At 44.7% G+C, this 15,314-nt stretch overlaps 1 protein-coding gene across 3 annotated transcripts in view; it reads left to right on the forward strand.

Moving 5' to 3' along the window:
• LOC147892520 (rRNA processing protein-like protein) overlaps positions 1-15,314 on the forward strand; it is a 101,693-nt gene that overhangs the window by 44,982 nt on the left and 41,397 nt on the right. For all 3 annotated transcript variants that reach the window (XM_087387143.1, XM_087387142.1, XM_087387144.1), the window contains 5 exons: positions 1,455-1,527; positions 1,720-1,794; positions 8,696-8,806; positions 8,960-9,014; positions 9,137-9,242. In XM_087387143.1, coding sequence (XP_087243269.1) covers positions 1,455-1,527; positions 1,720-1,794; positions 8,696-8,806; positions 8,960-9,014; positions 9,137-9,242 — 420 coding nt within the window. The remainder of the gene's footprint in view (positions 1-1,454; positions 1,528-1,719; positions 1,795-8,695; positions 8,807-8,959; positions 9,015-9,136; positions 9,243-15,314) is intronic.

Consider the following 15,314-nt stretch of genomic DNA (forward strand, 5'->3'; position numbering starts at 1 on the left):
TGGCGTCACACTACCCATGCGAAAAGACTTTTAGAAATGAATCTGGATATCCTATAGGAAGAGACAAATTACATATTCTACTGGCTTTCCAGCATTATGAGTCCCAAGTCTACACCTAGAGACAGGCCTTTGGTGCAGATCATATTTTCACAGCTCCAGAGGCTTTTCAACACAGCATTTGGGGTCCAGAGAGGCCCAGAGGGTTTGGCTTGGCATGGTTCAAGAAGTATGTCGAGGCTGTGCTCACTAATTCTAAAGCCAAGGTAGAGGTAATGGACATACATTTAGCCTTTCACTCTAAAGAGATCCATTAGGCAAGTCTGTGGTAGGGTGCGGAGCTGTACTTGTTACATCACTTGAGGCTCTATGGCTTGTTCACACAGTCAGGTCCTTGGATGTTTCGTGAGGGAGGAGATTTGGACAGGCCTTTTTTGATCTAGAGAGGAGTCCCTCAGCTGACCACCCAATCAGTCATTGAGCACCTCAAGCTTTGTCTTACAGGGGGAGGTGCACGGTATCCCGACTCTATCAGCTGTGGAGGGACCTCCTTGGAGGAATGAAGAAAAATTATCTGAACATGAAGTTCTAACTCAAGTCCTAGCTTGTGGTGCCATGTTAGAATATGCAGCAGAAAAATTAATCATCCACTAAATTACAACTGAGACCTCTAGTTCCTACTCAGGATGTGCACACATAAATAGAAACGTAAATTATGCTCAGACCTGGAATAGACAGCAAGAGTAATAGCCCCACAGCAATAGTCCCCATGGTCTCCTCACTTGGGGGCTTACAAATGGGGAGGTGATCCTTATTCTCTCACATGTAGATGCCGTTCTCTTAAGTTTTCCCTGTAGGCAATTGTTAGAGATACATTTACTATGCACTTTTTGTCACGTTTAAAAGGGAAAATTTTATTTATTTAAAAAGGGCTTACAAATGGGGAGGTGACCCTTACTCTCTCACATGTAGATGCCATTCTCTTAAGTTTTCCCTGTAGGCAATTGTTAGAGATACATTTACTATGCACTTTTTGTCATGTTTAAAAGGGAAAAATTTATTCTCTCTTTTATTTTCTATATATATAAGAATGGCATTACCTTATTGTCAGATGGACTGAGCAAGAGTAAAAGACTCAAGTTGGCAATGAATGACACATCCTAGAAGAAGTACTGCCTTAGTTGCAATTCATGGTTGTAATGGAATAGTTATACAATAATCTGTCACGTAATCAAATTATTTCCCAGCCATAGAAGGATTAAATGTGCTCTGAAATTTGGGCCTGTAAGTGAATGGGTAACATCATGCAAAGCTAATTTACCTGGCTTTGGGGTCATGTTGAATGGGGTGCTCTGATGAACATTTCAATCTTGTGAACAAGACATAACACATTTCTGAGTACCCTGATTTGTATGGTTCAAGTAGGTTTTCATTGCTAATCAATTACTTGTGTCTAGGGATATGATGCGCGGCCTTAAGGGACGTACTGAAGAAGAGGTGCAAAAAGGTCGAGCTGTGAGCCATCAGAAGGTCAAGCTAGAAGAACCTCTGCAATGGAAATAATATCTATGTTTCGCTGATATGGCATGCAGTATCTTTAGTGCTTTATCATTCGTCAACAGAAGGAAGAGGAAACATGAGAGGAAGAGTCAAGACTTGGGTTACATTGTTGCAGATAATTGCTGTCATCCAATACTTATTAACTGGTTGTCCGCTGAACAGGCTCTCTGGGACAAGTCATTGGAAATCCGAATTTTATTACAGAAAGCATTTTCCAGTGCCAATCGTTTACCTCCGGTGAATCAGACTTCTAATTTCTTCACTGTTTTTAATCAAGGTCGCTTTGGTGCTCATAAAAGAAAAACCAAAAATTTTAATTTGCTTGTTTTTCTCTGTCTCTTCAAGTTGATGATGGTTTGCAGACATGTGCTGTATTCCTTTCATTCCTGGTGTCATCTTGCATGTTTCAACCCCCTCCCCCTGGGATAAAATAATTGACAGTCGATGTTATTTTTAACAGGAGTTTGATCTTCTTTCTAATGTCGTCAAAGTTTGACAAAGCATAAATACTATAAATCCTGCAAATCCGAGGGCTTATACCCCACCCCCCCTCCTCCTCATCCAATTGGATACAAGTACCTGCAAACATCTGCCCCATCCATGAAACCATAAGTGTATCGAGGATGCTAGCAGCTGATCTTGGAGATGTTTAGGAGACACCGGGTTTCCCCAGTGGGACCCCGGGTGCACCATGAGGAGCTCAAGTGACATGATTGACGCATGGTACACACACATGATATGGCAGGAACAACTCAACTTTCTTGTTTGCCTATTTTCATCAATACCCTATTGGAGCTGTGGTAGCACCTCTAGTTCCCTCCACAAGGGGTATACTGTCGTGAAGTTTTCAATTTTGGTCTTGTAGGCTTTTTTGTCTTTGTGAAAACGTTAAAAAACATTTTGTTGTGGTCATCGGTCTTAGGCCCTCTGTTGTCTGCCACTGTCGTCGTAGTAGAGTCGCCGTCGCCAGGCCCGCCTAGCCTCTCCAATCCCCACTTCTCTCTCTCTGTGCGTACGTGTGTGCGTTTTTGTGTGCGTACGTGTGTGTGTACGTGTGTGTGTGTGTACGCGCGCACGTGTGTGTGTGTGGTTCACTAAAGGAAGCATGCCTTCATTTGCCAGAACGAGGAGGAACTAATAAACATTCTATTTAGTAACAAAGCTAGGGACTTCTGGCAGAAGTTTCTCGAATGATGAGCCCCCTTTCCTCTCACGGATACAAGACTATGGCAGTTGTGCGCAAGCACACTGTACGTGATGTCTCACCAACCATCACCTAACCTCTCACAATTACCCCATCCTACTTCTTCCACACTTTTCACAGCAAGTGGCTTCAAACAGGCAGCTTTGAAGCTTCACAACAGCCCAGCAAAAAATCAAGAGGTACTACATACTGAATACATCATGTATGGAACAAGTACTATGGCCTCGATCTTAGCAAGTCTTTTTAATGAATTGGTTTGCACCGGTTTCCCTCACACATGGACCCTTAACACCATCACTCTCATTCACAAGGCAGGGAATCCCATGAGTTCAGAAAACTACAGGACCATTATGATTGGGCATGTCATGTCCAAGTTGTATGCATCAATGCTCGGCACACAGGTTAGCCAGTTTGCAGAGATCAGGGACTTCGGGCCAAGGGATAGGTAGGCTTCCAGACCGATCATGTGACTCTAGATTACATATGTCGACGATGCGGTCTTACTCTCAACTTCAAAGCAAAGGACCTCCAGAGACACTTGGATGCACTCCATACCTTGTGCAAGACACATGATTTGAAGGCCAACCTTGGTAAAACTAGGGTGATGATCTCCAACACATCTCGAGCTGCTACGCACAGAGAGTAGTTTACGCTAGAATCTGGATGGATTACCGGTGGAGGTTTCGCATCTGATACTTGAGGGTTCTTTTATTTGGTCAAATTTTCACGAGGCGACCAACGATGCAGGCCCAATTCAGTAGGGGATATGCTGCACTTACTAAGCTCGGGAGCCAGTGAGAGGCGATGAAGGGTATCCAGGTTCATCCTTCCGAGACTATGGCCAGTGTTTGGACCGACACAATAGACACTCTGATGTCCATTTGGGCGAGCATGCAGGGATCCTTCAAAGCAGCCACTGCGAGGAGAGTTACTTTTTTCAAAGTTTGGAGAGGATCTCCTTTCTTCTCTGAGTTTCCTTCAGGGCTGAGATGGCATTTTCAGCCTCCGCCTTGGTTCTTTATTAGCTCACTTTGAGCTGTTTTTTCCTCATGCATTGCATGATGTACTCCCGCATTTGAGCTTGCTCTTGCGGTTTTCATTCATACTTAATGAAGTAATTTTCTTGCAAAAAAAAAAAAAAAAGAAAGTTGGCATCCTTAGCGTCTCTAGTGTCATGACACGTGTGCCAAGGAATTGGTGTAGAGAGCTTGCTCTCCTGGAGGGTACGGAGCAGCCAACAAGGGGCTGTGAGAGCTTCCTGCATTGCTGAACTTTCTTGTGCCACAACATCCTGAACTTCCTTGTGAGTGATAGGACAAGCCATAGGCTGAGCTGAGGCATCAACTACTTGTGAATACTGCTGCAAATTCGGATTTTCAATAGGCATATCAGCTCGAGTATCAAATGAAATGGGTGGCAACCCTTCAAATGTATCTGATGAACCCTGATTTAATCAAATACAGCAAGGGGCAAATCTGATTTCTCAGCAAAAATAATACCTCTACTATGAAAACCTTCTTGGTAGTTGGATTGTAGAGTCTGTAACCCTTGCTTTCACTCTTGTAGCCCAGAAATATGCACTTCTCAGCTTTGTCATCAAGCTTTCCACTTACATGTGCATATGGTATGCATCCAAATGTACGGAAGTAACTGCTAACTTTTGGTCTTCTTTCATACCAAGCTTGATACGGTGTCATAAAATGGTGGGACTTTTATTGCAAGAAGAGCAGACTAGAAAGAACATGTCAAGTGAGTGCATGTGGTAGAGAGGAAGCTTTTGCTGCAAAAGATAAGCACAGAGGAGCAAATTTCAGCTTAAGCATGAACAGTTCATACTCTTGGTAAGGACAGAAAGGATGCTAAAAAGCCTAAGAGGCAAGGCTGATGCCGCTACTGTAAAAGGCCATGTCATTTCATTCATGAATGTAAAAGAGGATTGCAAAAGGGAAGAAGAAAGAGTCTGGTATGGCAGTTGCAGCTCTCTGGCTACAAATGCAAGAAAGGATTATGCATCAACAAATTTTGTAGAGCATTATTGGCCTTCTTCACATGCAGTTATGGTGCCTCTTGGGATTTATGCACATTCAGTATCAATGAAACTGCAGACACGTGGCATTTTGGTAGCAGTGCATCTAGACACCTTACATCCAAGGAGGACTTACTTGACACGCTATCATGTGCCCCTGTTGGCAAGAAGGTATCTTGTGACAACAACTCTTCTTATCCTGGTAGAGGGATTGGTGAGATTTTACCTATAACCATTGATGGCTTTGATTTTTGCATCCATGATACTTTGTATGTCCCAGGGATGGAAAAGAATGTGCTTTCAGTTTCTTCAATCACTAGAAGCGGATCTCAAGTTTTCATTGAGGATAACAAGCGTATGAATGTGCTTTCAGTTTCTTCAATCACTAGAAGCGGATCTCAAGTTTTCATTGAGGATAACAAGCGTATGGTTCGTAACAAGGAGAATGACTATGCGTTGGTGTACAATCTGTCATGGTCTTCTTTAGCTTGATGCATATGATAAGAGCACAAACTGCATATTCAGCTTCCACATCTACCTCTGCCATGCAGGATGCAGAGTTGTGGCATACCAAGTTTGCGCATGTGAACCTTGGTAGTCTTATGATTTTGCAGAAATTTCAGATGGTAGATGCCTCATTCGGAAGCTCCTCCTAATTAGATATGTGAGGGGTGTATTCTTGGAAAATCGTAAGGATTGCATTTTCTAAGGATGGTGCAACTCTGGCTGCTGCTAGTGCACTGTGATGCTTTTGATCCTATGAGGACACAGTTTCTTGGAGGTCACTTCCAATGCCTGAAAAGTGAGAGGGGTTGGGATTTCCCCCCATGGACAAATTTAGCAATTTATGAAAAGAAAGATAAGACTCCCGTAGGGAGTTCAGTGTATTAGAGATAAGCTACGAATCTAATATAATTTCATCAATATTCAAAAGATGCTCATGCCTGTCCTGAATCTTTGTTAGATGGTATACCATTGAATCTCCTTCATTCATATGTACCGAATCAAAGCTCTCTTTTAAAAAATGAAATTCTTGCCTCATTACGAGCTTGATACATTGCCTCTTAGATATCCCAAGCACCCTTCCAACTCTAGCAGGACCAAATGTGAGTTAAATAGACGTCTTCATTGAAAGTGAATTCAAAGATAAAGCTTGTGCATCATGTGTGCATCTCATCTTCTCTGATTTGGAGTGAGAGCAACAGGTTCTTGTGCTTGTGGTGGAGCCTATTCCCACGTCCCCCTTGCTGTGAAGCAGTGGCTGGAGCAGTAGGACTAGGATGATCATCATTGCCAGTGCTCAAAGTCCCAAAGTTCCTTGGCAACCAAAAGATTTCTAACAATAAAACTAACAGAGAATAGTTGGTGCCATCGCACGCCAAAAACATCATTTGGATTCTGGGCCATCTCAAACAGATGCAAAAATGTGACAAACTCTGACAAGTTCACACACTGTGAAAACAAAGCACAACTAGCTGAATGCTCACTTTCCAAGCCAATGCTTGGCTTGAGGATGCACCTCAAAAATATGTCCCAAACTGTCAAAACCGAACGGCAAGGGTTGATTGTTTGAATGCTTCTGAAATTCTCTCATGCAAAACAGCAAATGCTCCTCAAATGTGACCAAAGGCAGCAACCGATTTGCTCCAGACAATGGTCTTCTCAGCCTAAAAAAAAACATATTTTCAACGTTTGTAACATTGAGAGCACATTGCAGGCAGAACTGAAAGTTGCAGTGACATTTGGGGTTTTCTTTGGATCTTCCCTCTTTTCGCCTCATTTTCTCTCCACAAATTTGGGGCTTTTGTCCTCTATTTTTGCACACTTTGGTTTGCTAGAATTTGGGGCTTTTGCTCCCATTGCCTTGCATTGGCCCCCATGCATTGGAAATTTACCTACAAGCAGTGTTGAGCAGATTTTTCCCTTGATTTAGTGGCAGGGCAGAATTTAGGTATACAGACATTTGCAGATTTTTGAGCTGAGAGGTGTCTCTGATATTAAAGTTCAGAGAGAGAGAAAGAAAGAAAGAAAGAAAGAAAGTTTATTAAAGTCTTCGGGAGACCGATGGGTCTATGAGATTGAGAAGCCTGATACAAGTGAGCTGAAAGGGTGGAGCTACTAACCGAGCATCAACACCCATGCAAACATGCAAAAAGGGAAATGCTACATAGTCATATTGAATAATAGTCCTCACTATCATTATCATCATCATCATCATCAAATCATCTGCCATCTGAATACAAAGTAGAATATGCTCCAATGTCACCACCGTGGACCACTCCATCTCGTCTCGTCAAGGGCGGGGGAGCAAGAGATAAAATCAAAGATAGAATGTGGCTGGCTGCCTGTGGGCACAATCTTGTGCTCTCCTAGTCATAGCTTTACGTCTAACAAGGGCAACAACGACCCCTGTTGGTTGTGCTCCTACTCCAAACGAGGAGGTAATGTCCCCAAGCGTAATCTATGCGTCAACCCTCTTTTTGAACTGTCATGTCACTGGCTCTGGGTCTCCATCGTGTCGTCCAGGGCCTGTAGGGTGGGAGCCTGTATGGTCCGACTAGAAGAACTTCGTGACCATGCTGTGAGAAGAGTCTACCAAGGTACGCTCCTATCTTTGTGATCGAAGTAGGCGCTCACGATGTCTAACTGTCTCATAAATGAACGCGGCCAAGCATCTTTGATAGAAAGCGGGATAACAACCGGAGCTATCTCTGAATAGACAATAGAAACACCCCGAATCTCATAGTACACTGGGCATCTGAAAATGAAATGCTCCTCAGACTCAATCTCTTGTAGGGAAGGTGCATATGCGTCTCCGGAGCATTGCATATGCACATTGTGCGACTGTCAGGAGGTTGAGTCGGAGGAGCATTTTATTTTTAGGTGCCCAGTGTACTACGAGATCCGAGGTCGTTACCACTGTCTCTTCAGAGACGGCTTCGGGCCCCTTTCCAGATTCCTCGCCTACCCAGATTAGAGATGCCTCGCGGCCTTCATTCACGAGGGGGTCCGACACAGAGAGTACTTACTCAGGCGACGGGGCTTGGCCACACCACCAGACACCTCTCAGAGCAGGATCACATAGTTCTTCCCGTTGAGTGATATTGATCGTCTAGTATCTAGCCGTAGACATGATAGAGACCCCGACCTGACGACTGCAGCACGACACACGAGGCATCAAGGGGACACACAGATCACTCTGGAGGACCTCTCATCATTGTTCAGCAGACTTGGGACACGTTCCACGGGAGTCACGGTGGCTTTGGTCTTACGTCGAGCCGCCTTCAAGAGACCAAGACACACGGCACCCCTTGACAGACGCCAGCGTCCCATCACCGGCTATGCACCAGCCAGGGCGACATGACATACAGAGGATTCCGCTCTGCTCTAGTCTTTTTCCTTTTCATTGTCACACTCAGATGTATTTGACTATGTATGATAAACCTTGGAACTCAGCACGGGTGATGATGCTCGTTTAGTAGCTCCACCCTTACTGTGGTTTGTATTAGGTTTTCTTTCAGTCTCATAGACCCATTGGTCTTCCGAAGACTCTGATAAAATTTCTTTCTTTCTTTCTCAATATGGAGTCTATGTGAAGAGACCCGAAACTGCCCAATAGAGATCCTCAATGAATGGGGTAGATGAATCTGCGTGTATCCTTGTGGGTCAATAAACCCCTCATTTGAGAGTGAGAGAGAGAGAGAGAGAGAGAGAGAGAGAGATGAAATTTTTTAATGAAGCTCAAAGTAAGAAGAGGGGAAATCCACATTCACACTAGTTGTTTGTTTAGTTGCAAAGTTTCCAATGAATCCTTCTTATATTTGCTAATCTCCCCAAAATAGAGAGAGAGAGAGAGAGAGAGAGAGAGAGAGAGAGAGATTTGCAACAATTTTTCTTCTCTCCTGCAGGAGAATATAAAATCTGTTGCTTGTGAAGCTAATATGGAAGTTGGAAATGCCTTTTCAAGGTTGGCAACATCAAGCATTGAAACTGTGAGGGGTCTTACAGAGATCTTGAAGGTTTTGATTCTAACACTTTTGAATGGTGGATATGCTTTGCCTAAACTTGTTCTCACTTTGTTCCCAAAGAAAGGCCAATGCTTTTTTGTAGTAAAGCATGTGACGGAATACTTATTATTTGTTGTTTTGTTGATGCTTACCCTTATAATGCAGTCTTTGCTAAAACAAAACAGCCTTATCAATGAAGTTGATCATGCAAGCATGAATGGTACTTTTTTTCTCCATTCATAGTATCAAAAAAGAATTTTGACATTTTATCAATTCATTTATTTCAATGACACAGTCCTTACTAGCTGCTAGAGAGGTGCAAAACAATTGTATTTGTTTCAGGTTCAGGTGACAGGAATAAACAGCATGACAATGAGGAGGTTTCCTTGCTGGAATCCTCTGATGTAGTAGAAGGGATATGGCAGGATGTTGATTCTTTATATTCAAGGTAAGAACCATTGGAACTTATATTATATTGAGTGTAAAATATACTGGTGGCTTCTTTCCTGTATGGCTTGATTTCCTTTGAATGTTTTGGTTTCGCTGGACTGGAACCTCTACCAAGCTATCTACGATTGCCGACGAGTTAGTTTATGCATCCTGTGCAGGAGATATGAATATTCAAGGTTGAAGATAAATAGCTGATGTATTTGTAAAGCAGTGTGCGTAAAATTATGTGCATGTAAACAAGGAGGCTGCAATGACTTGGTAAAGGATTATAATATGCATGCTTTTGTGACCGATTGCACTGGCTCTGGGGTCTTGTGAATGATATGTAAATAATAGCTCCTCTTCCTGTTTTATGCCATGTATATCTGACTAAATGAGGTACTATCTGCTACTTTGATGCATAGAATGAAGAAATAATGGGAGACATTGAGGATGTTATGATATGTATGTTTTTTGTGTTATTAGATGCTTTCAAAAATTCACAGAAAATTTTGTGACATCTTAAGTCCCAAACCTTAAAGTTACTACATGAGGAAAGGTGAAGGCCCTGCATACAATATGCAAAATCACAAAATAAACAGCATCAATGGCTCTCAATCCTGAGCAATATCCAAAAAAGGCCAATGAGGAGGGGCATAGTGCCAAGTCATGCCATACCTGTTAATAATAAAAAAAAAAGATCAGAAAAATGGCCTGATATAGTTGGTTGCAATGCTGATGGCACTATGTATACTGACATAGAGGCATTGGTGCATACACCTCAAACTGGCACTGCATTGGCACCTAAAAGAGCACCAGATCGGAACTTAATCTATCTGTTAGTTCATGTTGCTCTGATTTGCCTTTGTGGAATGGTGTGGCATAGAGACTTTGTATAGCAACTTTGAGTAGATTATGGATTACTAATAGGCATAGAAAAGTAAAGGCTATGGATTTGCTGATAGCACATAGAAGCGTGTATGTTCTTTTCCTAGCCCTAGCTTTTTTTGTAGTAACTGTGAGGGTGGACTGCAGTGCGGAAGCATGCAAGAGAGAGAAAGAAAGAAAGTTTATTAAAGTCTTCGGAAGACCGATGGGTCTATGAGACTGTGAGACTCCTGATACAAACAAAGTGTGAGGGTGGAGCTACTAAACGAGCATCCATACCAATGCAGAATGCAAAAAGCTAGTCATGTCAGAGTGATCGACTACACATCAGTATCATCCTCCTCCTCCTCATCATCAGTTCATCCAAGTGGATGAGACGGCGTGAGCATGAAGTCGGCGATAGAGTGCTGTCGGTTGCTCACAGGTCTGGTCCTATGTCGTCTCCTAGTCATAACTCTGCGCCTAACAAGGGCTACAGTGACCCTTGTCGGTCGAGCCCCGACACTGAACAGAGAGGGGATATCCCAAGTGTAATTTGTGCGTCAGCCCTCTGTCTGAGCTGTCATGTCGCTGGCTCGGGATCTCGATCATGTTGGAGCCTCGTAATATGGGGGTCCACTTGCTTTGGCTGAAAGAACTCCATGATCGAGTTTTGAGAAGGGTCTACCAAGGAGGAGGTCTGCTCCTGTCTGCGTGATTGAAGTAGATGCTCGCAGTGCCTAACTACCTCATGGATGCAAGAGAGAGAGAGAAAGAAAGAAAGAAAGAAAGAAAAAATTATTAAAGTCTTCGGAAGACAGATGGGTCTATGAGAGAATAAGAAACCTGATACAACAAGCTGAAAGGGTGGAGCTATTAAAATGAGCGTCATCACCCTTGCTAGATGCTAAATGCTACATATTTCTAGAAAGCATTAGTATGACATAGTCATAGCAGCAACATCATCTACATCATCAACATCATCATGTCACATCAAGTCTCATGCCCTGGCCCGATACAACAGATACAAGAGCTCCAAAGAGGGGTCATGGTGGACCCAGAGGCAATGAAGGCGGCTAAGCTTGGAAAGGAAGTGGGAGAGTAGTCCGGAGCTATCTTTGAAGAGACAATAGTAGCGGCCTCGGGTCTAGTAATAGACAAGACATTTAAAGATAAAATGCTCCTCCGACTCAATCTCCTGTAGATCACATAAGGTACCAATATGTCTCTCTCTCGTACTCCCTGAGCTCGTCCACTCTCAATACGGAGTCGATGTGATGAAACCCAAACCTGCCCAATAGAGATATCTCCTCAATGAGTGGGGGAGATGAATCCGGGTGTATCCTAGGGGGTAAATAAAGCCCTCGTCACAAATGCGCAAACAATGATCTCTGCAAAAGTTGAGCTTCATTGCTGGGAGCTCACTCGGTGCCAACCAGGTCTTGAATGTGTGTAGCTGTAGAAGGTCCTCGCGTATGATCTAGTTGACCTCATGATATCCGAGTGGGAGAAAAGGCGCATCAATGCTGTATTGGAAGGGGGGTGATCTGTCCATGTGTAGCCCCAACCTCTCAACCCTCGGCACGTGTGTGCATATTAGCATCTCTGATCTCCACAGTTGCTAGGGCCATGGAGGAGGATAATGCTAGCCATGGTATCTACGTCGCCCTGAAGTGCAATCACTGTATCCTTTGACCCGGTACAGATAAGTGATGACCTGGAAAGCCGCATCAAGCTGCAGCAGAGATGACCTAATGATTTGGTGGGGGACTGATGGCTTACTGCGTATCAGCCTTGACAGCATGAGAACCTGGAGATGCTTTACTTGAGCCCACTCTGCATCTGAGAGAGATACATAGAATTTGCATAGATGGAGGCAATGGAAACTATATATATAGTAGGGGAATACATCAGCAGAGGAGGAGTAGAATGCTCTACAAGAGTGGGCAGGGCTATAAAAAGCCTGCCATATAGGCCGACCAAGGGGCAGCCAATTGGCCAACCCCAGAGCCAGTCAACTGACCAAGCTGGTCGGTGTAACCCGACCAGGGTTAGGGCCATAAATGGCCTGGCCTACCAGCCCTAGAGGCCGGGACAAACAGCCCCCCCAATAGCCTTGAAAAAGGCCTCCAATCTCAACCTATCCTCACAGAAATAAGGGCGGGCACACCCACATAAAAGCCCTCACTCACTATCAGATGCATATAACTCCAACAATATCCTCATCAAATAGATTTGTAGAAGGCTCACTCATCTTTTGGTGTCTGACCTGCAAACCTATTTTACTTGGATAGACAACCAAAAGCTGGGTGCATTATAAAAGACATTGTGTGTTAGTTTCTGATTTTGGTAACTTTGCCAGTTTTTTTTTTTTTTTGGTGGGCCCTCTTTTATAAATGATAGCCTATATGGGTGACCGCCCTGCCCCCCATCCTTCCTTTGAGGAGTGATCAATCAAGTGGGTGACCTCCCTGTTTTCCTTTGGGTCACCTTGTTTCCTCGAGACAATGATGTAGGGGTGAAAATTAAGCATAATTTCAAGAGCAAATGCTCAAGGCAAGAGTGCATCATGAATTGCATGAGGAAATCGAGGAGGTTCAAAGCCCTACTCAACAAAAGGGCCCAGAAAAGAACCAGGATTGAGGCTGAAAGTGCCACCTCAAACTTGTAGAACCCTTAGAGAATAAGGGATGTCTTCTCCACTCTCCGAGGAAGAAAGACCTCTTGGAAGAACCAGCCGCAAAAGACCCCTGCATACTCGACCAAGTGACCATGAAGTGTGTACAATGTTTCTCCATATACTGGCCATGGTGTGAGAGGGGTGAACTTGGGAGCCAAAGTGGGCATCCACATCCAAGGCTGATGTTTGAGAAGAGAATAACAATTAGAGAAACACACCACGATGTCTTTGCGGAAGGGTACACATAGCCTAGCATAACTGTCCGCATGATCCCTACCAGTGGGTCAATTGTTCAACCATCCATCAAGTGTCGGAACCTCTGAATGCTGTCTGGGAAACCAAATCCCCTAGCTGATTGAGGATAAAGGATATGATCTCGGCCGATAGTGGCTTTGGTGATGGCTGGTATCATCAATGAGAAAGGAAGTCAATGATAGGACGCTCTTGGTGCTCAACCTGGTCAGCCTGTCCTGGCCCGTGTCTGCCCCCCTGTGGTCTCCGAGGAGAGCTCTTCATTTGGTGAGCGCCATGTCTCTCAAGGAGCTATATATGGTCCTCATGTGTGGGTCAACACAAGGGCGAGTCCATCGTGTCATGCTCCCTAGATCTCGACTTATGTCATGTACCCTGTGGCTTCTAATCCAAATCTCTTAGGTGGGGGAAGTCAGTGATTGTCCTCTGGCTGGACTCTGACAAGTCCTCTTGGTCTCGCCCTTGCTTTTGAAGGAGTCAATGTTTTTGTCATTGGCCTTGAGCAAGAAGGTCACCATGTGCCACTGATCAAGATGGGCCAGGAAATCTGAGAGTGGTCCAAATCTACTCCTGAATAGATGATCCCGAAAATGATGAATGGAGTTACTGTGAAAATTTAGATGTTTCTCTGGATGCTCAGATCCATAATGAATCAGAACATAATTCAATTCAGATCAGAAACGAATGAGACCAGATTTCAGTTCAAATCGGTAATGAACCAAATTGGATTTCAGTTCAGATCAGTAAGGAACTAGATCATATTTCAGTACAACTCAGTAATGAATCAGATTAGATTTCAGTTTCAAAAAATGATCAGCAAATTTCAGATTAATCAGCAACATATCCAATATCAATCAGTTCTTGATTGTTTCATAGACAGCCTGAGCAGCAAGAAGATGAATTATCAAGTGTTGACAAACCTTCGGACGAGGTTTGCTTTCCCGAAAGATTCGATTGTCAAATCATATGACACTTGTGTATGCTATGCATTTGTATCTGATTTTGCTATTGATATGATGTGGAAACATGAAGATAAATTTCTGCACTGGTATTGGAACATGAAAAACAGCAACAAGTTTGCGAAGGCGGCTGCTGCTGCTCCCTGCTCCTCCTGCTCCCCTCCTCGCTGCCCCCTCCTCTCCCACCCTCTCTCCCCTTCTTCCTCCGCGTGCTGCCCCTCCCTCTCTACCTGCTGCAGCCTGCTCCCCCCCGCGCCTGCTGCTGCTCCTCCCCGCTGCAGCCTACTCCTCCCCGCGTGCTGCTGCCTCTCTGCACGGCCCCCCCCGTGCTGCTGCCTGCACGACCCCCCTCCCCGCCCCCCCCGCCCGCTCCCCTCCCCCCCTACTCTTCCTTGCTCCTCCCCCCTCTCTCTTTGCCTCCCCTTCCCGGCCCCCTCTCCTCCCCCCTCCTCTCCTGCGCTGCTCCTCTCCTCCTTCCCCTCTCCTCTACTCCTCTCCTCCCCCTCTCCTCCACTCCTCTCCTCCTCTCCTCTATCCTCAGCTCCTCTCCCTTCCTCCTCCTTGCTGCCCCCTTGCTGACTCCTCCTTCCTGGCTTCTTCTTCTCTCTCCCTTCTTCCTTCACCCTCTCCTTCATCTGGAGTACCCCTATTCTCTTATAGGTGTCTCCTGGGTTTCAAGATAGCGGACGGAGTTATTTATTTTGTGTGTTTGAATCGGCCAACACACCTTGATCGACGAATGGGCTCCCATTCAGTCAATCCGTCTCTGCTCACACCTGCCGCGAGAACTGTCACTTTCTCAAAAGACGAGCTGCAGCAGTTGCAAAAGGATTTGGAGCATGAGTGTTCCATGACTCTCTTCCCACGCATTCATGGCTCCCACCCCTCCAGGTCACAAGCTAGAGATTGGATGCTTGCGGCGCTTCCTCAGGAGCTCGTCCCCCATCTTAAGGATGTTCGTTTGTCGGGACGAGGTTTCTTTTAGGTGTGCCTAGATTCCCCAGACGTCACGAGAGACCTGCTACAGGTTGGGTTTCTACTTCTAGGCTACATGAGGATTTTTTTGTTTCCTTTTCAACTGGGATTTGACCTAGTTGAAGAGGACAAGCAGGGAGTTTCTGTTTTCATCCGGTTTCCTGGTCTCCCCTCAGTTTATCACTGGCTTCTTTCAGTTATTGGTGAGAGGTTTGGTGTGGTAGCAGAGATCCCCCCTCTTCCTGGCGAGCCCTCTTCGGCTGCTGAGGCAGTCAGGATGGATGGGGTACCCAAGGTTAGGGTCAGTGTTCAGGACCCCAATATTTCAAATGACCACATCATGCTACAACGACCTGAT

This window comes from Dipteris shenzhenensis, chromosome 16, assembly GCF_047967505.1.
Source record: "Dipteris shenzhenensis isolate YYH24624 ecotype China chromosome 16, Dip_SZ_1.0, whole genome shotgun sequence".
NCBI lineage: Eukaryota > Viridiplantae > Streptophyta > Polypodiopsida > Gleicheniales > Dipteridaceae > Dipteris > Dipteris shenzhenensis.